Source organism: Heterodontus francisci, chromosome 13 (assembly GCF_036365525.1).
Source record: "Heterodontus francisci isolate sHetFra1 chromosome 13, sHetFra1.hap1, whole genome shotgun sequence".
Lineage (NCBI taxonomy): Eukaryota > Metazoa > Chordata > Chondrichthyes > Heterodontiformes > Heterodontidae > Heterodontus > Heterodontus francisci.
In genome coordinates, this window is record NC_090383.1 from 13,356,951 (window position 1) to 13,365,412 (window position 8,462).

An 8,462-nucleotide genomic window follows, 5' to 3' on the forward strand; every position below is an offset into this window, starting at 1 on the left:
CGACACCAGAGATAACTCCTCTGTTCTTCAAAACAGGATCTTTCACATTAACCTGAGAAAGCAGCAGAGAGGACCTTAATTTAACACCTCACCTGAAAGTCAACACCTATTTACTACTGGATTGGAATGTCAGGGTAATTTCTATACTCCAGGCTTTAGAGTAGGACTTGAACCCACAACCTTTGCAATGTAAGTGTTATTAAGTTAACACCCTGAGCCACCACTGACACTTAACATGTAGGATACTGCTTAAATGTCCATTTCAATTATCACAGCTGGCTGATTTTCCCATATGGGGAGTCATGGAACGTAAAAGTGTGTATAATAGATTATACAAATATATATATAATAGTGCACATTTATAAATCTTCTGTTTTCTTTTGCTCACCCACCTGATCAACATTTCTCTATTAATATCATCTCCCCTCTGAATTTATATTCTATCCATGATCACAGTACACACATTTTTAAGGTTTTTTGTTGTGAAATAAAATTCAGTTTTATTTAAATAAGTAATTCCTCCAATAGTTAGGGTTCAGAGCTGGGGTTCAGCATTGACCCAGTGGCAGTGCTCTCAAATCTAACTTCGGGATCAGGCGTTCAAGCCCCACTCCAAGGATTTGCAGCAGATATTCCAGGCTGACACTTCAGTGAGTACTGCCTACATGCTGCACGGTGTTTTAGATGAGCTGCTGAGTCTCTGTCCCGTTTACTCTCTCAGGTGAATGTAAAGATCCCATGGCACTTTTTGAAGAAAAGCAGTGGATTTTCCTCAGTGATCTGGCTAACATTTATCTGTCGAGCAATGCCTAAAGCAGACGATCCTGTCATTTATTTAATTGCTGCTGTGGGATCTTGCTGTGCACAATTTAGCAGCCATGTTTCCCTCCAACAGTGACTACACTTCAAAAGCACTTTGTTGACTGTAAGGCATGTTGGAAAGGTCCAAGGTCTTCTTGTACAATAACACAACCAACAGCAAATTCTATCTTAATGTGTCACTCAACACCCAATCTGCATTTTCATTTTTTAAAAGCAATTTAGCATCAGGGGACAATGTTTACCTTTAGGATTAACAATAATTCGAGTGTGGCAATTTAGTTTACAACAGCTAGGAGGTGTATCTTTAAGCTGAATAGTGCATTTGCCTTTCCAATTCCGGTAACATTTGAGGATGAAAAGACTATCCTTTCAGATCAGAGTGAAAATACAGTTCATGAAAAGAACTAATTTATTTCTTCTCTCCTACCCGAACACGTTTTGTACTTGCATCAGATGTTGCCTGAGTTCATTAGCTTCATATTATCTCATTTTAACTGTCTAATTCTATGTTATCCTTTCTGAACTATGTACACATATTTCATCTAACTCATGATCATGTAGTGACACTATACAGCTTTTTGTCCCCCTCAGCAATAGTTTGGGTTTAAATGGAGATTCTTTAATGTGATAATGGTGTCAGCTTTCAGAATTGTCCACTCACTTCTGCATATTGAATATCACAAACAACTGAAGTAGTGTCTGTGATTACAATGTGAGAAAATGGCTTTCCCCATAGTCTGCCGTTTAACATCAGTGAGCAATAATCCACCTTGAAAAGCACGATTGGGGAATAGTACGTATTACGACCTATTCAGGGGGAAAGTAGATACTTTTTATTTTGGGGACCATTCCCACCACCACCCCACTTTGAAGCAAGTTTTGACAAGATCATAAAACAAAAATTGACAGTATTTTTTACAACATAATCAGTAAACTATTATTACAATGGTTACAATTCTGATCTTGTGTGCAGTTACTACCCCTGCTTCAGAAGTCCAATATTCTGTCATCTATCACCCCTGTAACCTTAATCACTAGGTTAATGCCATCGCACCAACTAAACTGCATTCGGTATACAGCATTGAGTGACTCGGTCTTAGGAACAAAACTCTAACCGTTTGGTCCCAATTATTGGCTTGTATAGTCCAACTATAGGGTTACAGAAATTATCTTGAAAGCTCAATTAAATTTGATGGACGACATATCCTGGGCTAATTCGTTATTAATGGGACAACAGTTTGTCGATGTAGCGCACATTTATAGCGAGGGACAGACCCACAGAAAGAGAGCGAGAGAGAGACCCATTGGGAAAGCGACAAGGGGCACACTGTGTTTATTACTGGACATATTCCGCATTGAGTCTAATCCCCATAATCCCCATGTTGACACGTGTAACAATAATGATGATCAGGACGATAATTTACTAATCTTTAGTAAAATATATTTAACCTGTTTTCTAAAAAAAAAATTTGTCAAGAGGTAATCGAATAATTCTATCAATTTATAGTGTGGTTGTTCTTGATGTGCAAGTACCGTTCCTGTAAATGGGCTCAGAGGCAATGTTCTCCGGCTGAAATTCCAGGGGATGACATACCCTGCTTTTCAGGGCAGTAGCATAATAGTCCACAGGCTCCTCCGTGCCGTTCTCCAGCCAACGGAAACACAAAATCCTTTGGAAGGACCTCTTAAAATTGTCCGAGAGGAAACCGTAGAGGATAGGGTTTGCGCAGCTATTGGCATAGCTGAGGATAACGCACAGGTGAGTGACTGTGGTGTCGAGCCGAGACAGAAAAACATTGGCCAGTTGCACCACATAGAAGGGCATCCAGCAGATGACAAAGACAGTCACCACCATCAGGACCATGCGGGTGATCTTCTTCTCTGACCTCCTCCGCTGCTGCCAGCCAGCCTTGAGGGCAACCACTCTCATCTTGACGATGATGAGGATGTAGCACAGGCAGATGGCGAAGACGGGGATGAGAAAGCCCAGCAGGAAGGTGTAGATGACAAAGGCGACCGACCAGGAAGGTTGGGGCCAGAGGAAGTTACAGACCACCTCCCCGTCCTGGGTGGGCGCCGTGCCCGCAAAGATGATGATGGGCAGGATGACGATGAGCGAGAGGATCCAGACACAGATGTTGATGATCTTGGCCACGGTGGGTCTCCGGTACCTGGCCGCTTTGATGGGATGGACAACGGCGACGTACCTGTCTACGCTGAGGACGGTCAGGCAGAAGACGCTGGTGAACTGGTTGATGCCATCCACACTGAGGACAGTACGGCACATGAGCGAGCCGAATGGCCAGCGCTGCAGAGCGGCGGAGGCAGAGAGGAAGGGCACACTGAGCATGAAGAGCTCGTCTGCAATGGCCAGGTTCAGGATGTAGATGTTGGTGGCCGTTTTCATCTTGGCGTAGCGAAGGATGACAAATATGACCATCGAGTTGCCAACCAGCCCGATCAGGCACACGATGGCATAGATGAACTGAATCACCACCATCCTGGCATCCCTGTCCTCCTGGAAAGTGCCCAAGGAATAGTTGGAGGGGGGATCCGTCACCACATCCAGCTGCAGGCTGGACTCGTTCCAGAAGCTTCCCCAGGCTGGCATGTCCCGCTCGGAAGGTAACTGCAGGTTACTTGTGCTCATCCTTGGGCGAAATGTTCCGCCCCTCTCCCTGCACCTTTTTGAACAAGACTTTAAAAAATGCCCTCTTTTTTCCCCCTCTCCCCTTCCCTCTGTTCCCCCTCCTCCCCCCACCCCCCAACTTATCTCCTCCTTAGCGAACCAGCATTCTCGCCAGCAATGTAAGAGACTGATAAAGCCCACACTCAAGAGCAGACTGTGTGCAATGCAGCTACTCGCCTCTCTCTCTCTCCACTGCTGCTCCTTAAATACCAGACCTGAGGAATGAATAAATTGCCAGCGACTTACCTACAGCGCTGCGTCATCCACTCAACAATATACCGCCTTGAACACAAGTTTTAAAGCCATCCACGCAGTGGATAAATATACTCAGTCCCTTTCTTCAACAAAGAAGGCTAATAGGTTTTCTAATGCACGGGAAGAAAGAGATTCTGAAAGCACTGGGGAGACGCAGGGCTAATTTCAAGCTTCTGTTGTGGAAAAAAAATAAGAGTTTAAAATAGCTATTGATATTGTTTCAAATGTGTCCATGCAAATATTAAAGCGTTCATGCTGAGATGTAGATTTAAAAAAAAAAAATCCAGCATAGTGAAAATACATGCCAAACAAACAGGACTGGAAATAGGGAGTCAGCAGACTCTCTGGAATATTGGTCCAGGGTTGTGTTGCCCATCGGCTCACATCTCCAGTATCTCCCCACCACCCTTCAGCTGATAACGCCAATTCTGTTCGCAAAAAACTTTCCGCTCGCTTGTGTTTTACCCTCACCCGATTGGTCCGAAGTCACTGTGAATTTTGCTCAACTTCAGTTGGAACACATTGTGGTTCCCGGGCGTGCATGAGTAAAATGCATTTCTGCAGTTGAAATCCTCTCTGTGTAGTAATTATTGGGGATTTTCTTGCTGTTTTGTTATGGGGAATTGAGAAGCATTAAGATCTAGTGCAGACAATCAAGGGCGTTGTTTAATGGAAATAAAACAAGGCAGGTATTCATCAAGAGTACTTCAAAGCATCAGCGCTACTCTCAGCTAAGTTTCACCTGAGACGATTTTTGATATGTCCGATTTGGTCTCTCTTTGTCAAATCCCCACTGAACCCTCACACGGATTTTTTCCTGCTGTTCTGCTGGGTGCTGCAGTGCCCTGGACACAGCTCCCGATATCTCTCCCCTCCACACACCGACCACCCAACTTCCTTCCTGGGGGGAATCTTCAGGCAGGGCTCGAATGGAAAGCTAACTGCCCCCGCTGGCAACCAGCGGTTCGACATGTTTTTCACGCAAAGATTTGGAGAGGATCCAGGGAATGCAGCCGCCGGTGGGAGAAGGGATGGGGATTTAGAAATCAGGAACATTGTCTGCCCCCCACCAGCTAGCACACACAGCGCCCTCACTTTCAGCCAGCATACTTCAGATGTCTGAGGAGTTCACACTGTTGTTGAGAAAACCAAAGCCAAGTCAGCTCTTGGCCTCTGTAATAATTGAAGGGATTTTATTCAAGGAAACTGATATGGGAAGAGAGCCCTAGGACATGGCAACTCACCTCCTGCCTCCCCAAAGCCTGTCCACCATCTACAAGGCACAAGTCAGGAGTGTGATGGAATACTCTCCACTTGCCAGAATGACTGTGGCTCCAACAACACTCAAGAAGCTCGGCATCATCCAGGACAAAGCAACTTGCTTGATCGGCACCCCATCCACCACCTTCAACATTCACTCCCTCCACCACCGACGCACAGTGGCAGCAGTGTGTACCATCTACAAGATGCACTGCAGCCACGCACCAAGACTCCTTAGACAGCACCTGCCAAACCCACGACTTCGACCAACTAGAAGGACAAGGGCAGCAGATGCATGGGAACACCACCACCTGCAAGTTCCCCTCCAAGCCACACACCATCCTGTCTTGGAACTATATCACCATTCCTTCACTGTCGCTGGGTTAAAAACCTGGAACTCCCTTCCTAACAGCACTGTGGGTGTACCTACACCACAAGGACTGCAGCGGCTCATGAAGGCGGCTCACCACCACCTTCTCAAGAGCAATTAGGGATGGGCAATAAATATTGGCCTAGCCAGCGACACTCACATCCCACATAAGAATAAGAAAATTGGAATAGTTTACTTGTAGTCCAATTATGTCAGTCATGGCCATCCAATATAATAGTAAATATAATTATTATCAAGTTCCCCAAACCCTGGATATTAATACCCTCAGTAGCCCCCGTTTGGGCTATGTCTAGCTTTTGGATTAAATATCATCAGCCCTCTTTCAGCTTGGGGATTCACACAAATTATTTTAGAAGGAGGTTTAACAGAAGCCTTGGCCTCAATTTCTTTTAAGTGATAAAGTTCAAGTGAGATCTGATTTTTCACACTCATAAATTGTAACAAAAAAAGATATCGAGATGTGTGACCTCAGTGAAAATGGATTAGTTAATTGCAGCAAACAAATATCAGCCAATCATGGTGCAGCTGTGCTAATCATGCATGTCAATCATCAGCTTTTTTCAGTCAGCTCTTTGCCCTGTGTCAGATTATTATAAGAAAAGCAACAAGAGAAAATGTAATTGGGATTGCAGGCTGATAACAATGTTGGACAGTGGAGCTGGGAGGTTATGTGAATTATTTTCGTAGACCACTGCTGGTTGCAGACAGACTTGAGTTAGAATGAGAGTTTGTGAGGGTCACAGTTACATTGTAATGTCTATTCCCCATGGAGTGATATGTATCAAATAAGCCACTAAAATGCAGCTTTCTAAAACTTTTCATTTTCCTTCAAGGCACATATTGGAGTATGACCAGCTGTTATCTTAGGTGGAGGTTATTTGCTTCTAGACTGAATGCAGCTTCTTTTTTTAAATAACTAGGCTCTACCCTGCTGTGAATGCACTAACTGGCTTTATGTGACCATTCCTGTCACTGTTGTTGTGGAATTAGCAGGGCAGGACATAAATAAGGACTGGGGTTGGAATGGTGTTAAGGTTCTATTTAAGAAGAAATGCATTTGGATTTCTAGGTTTAGGATTTTGCTACAACCTACTTGTGCGATGTGGATCATTGGAGTGTTTGTGAGTGAGTCATAGTGCCCGATTATGCTCCATAGCTTAGAAAGCTGCTTATTTACCCATGATTGGCTGAGGTGCCTTTGTTACCAGCGGGAGCGTACTCCATCTGTGTTTGAGCAGTCAACATGCACAGGGAAATGTCAGGAATGACATTAATAACCAATAAGAGTTTACTAAATAGTGAACTCCAGACTGGAGGCAGTCAGTCAGGTACATCTGAGAGCAGCACTTGTTTCTGCACATCACATTTTTTTGCACATTGATTTTTTGAATAATTACTGTATGTAATGATTTTCAATTCGAGTAGATTTTTGACAGGTTGGAAAAAGCAATAAAATCTAAAAAATACTGTTGGGTTTAATAGCAGATAAACACTTAAAGGTTTTGTTTGACACTCTTTTATTCACTATTTTGACTGAAGATATCAACCTGTTTACTTAACTTTACCCTATAAATGTTTCATTGTTGTTTAAACAATTACTTGTATTTTCATATTAAAATATCTCTAACCCCTCCAGGTGAAACCATTATGAGCTTGAATTTAAAATGATTGCAGACTCTAAAATACCAGATATTGTACACAATATAGCTCTTATGTCTAAAGGCAGACCTAATGTACAGTAGGATGGCACAGAGTGCAAATAAAATATTGTGATGAGTAGAGAGTTTGTCACCTTTTCAATAGTAAGAAATTCCATGTATTTTAATATCTTATACACATAAGGCTGGCAGTCAAATGTTATTTACTGCAGAGATTAAGCACTGTGGTCCCATGTGCAAAATATCACTTCAAAGACAGATGGCTAAAAATTCGATACGGCCTATTTATGGGCATGGGGATCACAATTACCCTGCACCCAATCCAGGTGATGCAGGCAGTGTGCAAACTTTGTGCTGCCTGCTCATGATTGCGACATGCAGCTCTACATGCACTGCTGGCTGGCTGCATGATCAACAGGTGGCCCAGGTGCATGTTAGGTTAGTACAAGTTCAAGGTAGCCTGCCATCTTAAAGGGGAGGTGCATTCTGGCTGCAGCAAGTGTTGGAGCTGTCTCCAAAAGTTTTTTTACAAGGAATAAACTGTAGAAATGGAGCAACAGGCCAGAGAGTGGGTTCCCATGTTCTCAGATGCAGTGTTGGATGTATTAGTCGAGGAGTTGGAAAGGAGAAGAGGCGTCATGTCTCTGCAGAGAGTCTGGAGGGCCTCAAGGCATACACAAAGAAGGAAATGGGAGTAGATAACCATGGAGGTCAATTCAAGGGGTCTGGCCCCAAGGATCTGGTAGCATTCCAGAAAAAGTTTAATGACATCAAATGAGTGGTAACGGTCAGTGAATGCATCTTCAGATGTCACCATCCATCCACATCACCATCAGCCCCACTTACCGCTCAATGCACCACATCCCCATCACTACCCATCAGCAATCTCCAGCAATTAGGACTCATGCCTAATATTTATATTCTCCACTACACTTACCAATGCTGCAAGCCTCACACCCACTCGCAGCATCTACGTACTTCCAGCTATTCAGCTATGACAGGCACAACACCCAAGCACATTGCAATGCACTCACTCACACTCTTCCCTCTCCCTTGCAGAGAGCTGGCAGGGGACAGACATACCTGCATCTGCTGAGCCCCTTAGAGGATAAAATGCTGCAAACTATTGTAACAGAGGCTGTTGCAACCGGTGTCGCAGAGAACATCCAGGATATCGGTACGTTCTTGCCTTATGTAACGCCTCAAATCCCGCTTCACCATCATCCCGCAATTTGGCATGAAGTACAACCGCAGATGCTGTGACCATGGATTTCCTGTTTTCCATTCAAACTCCGTCCCTCACCCCAACCCTCGCCTTCTGCATTTAGCCTTTCAGATACCCAAGAACTGCAGTCTGGCCAGCCAGAGCAGCCTCACAATGAAGGGT

The 8,462-nt window shown here is 44.1% G+C and overlaps 1 protein-coding gene across 1 annotated transcript; it reads right to left on the bottom strand.

Moving 5' to 3' along the window:
• Positions 1 to 2,323: 2,323 nt before the first annotated feature.
• On the bottom strand, positions 2,324 to 3,472 carry LOC137376680 (somatostatin receptor type 1-like). The gene has a single exon (XM_068045652.1). It carries the CDS (start codon positions 3,470 to 3,472, stop codon positions 2,324 to 2,326), a length of 1,149 nt encoding a protein of 382 aa, XP_067901753.1.
• Positions 3,473 to 8,462: the final 4,990 nt, after the last annotated feature.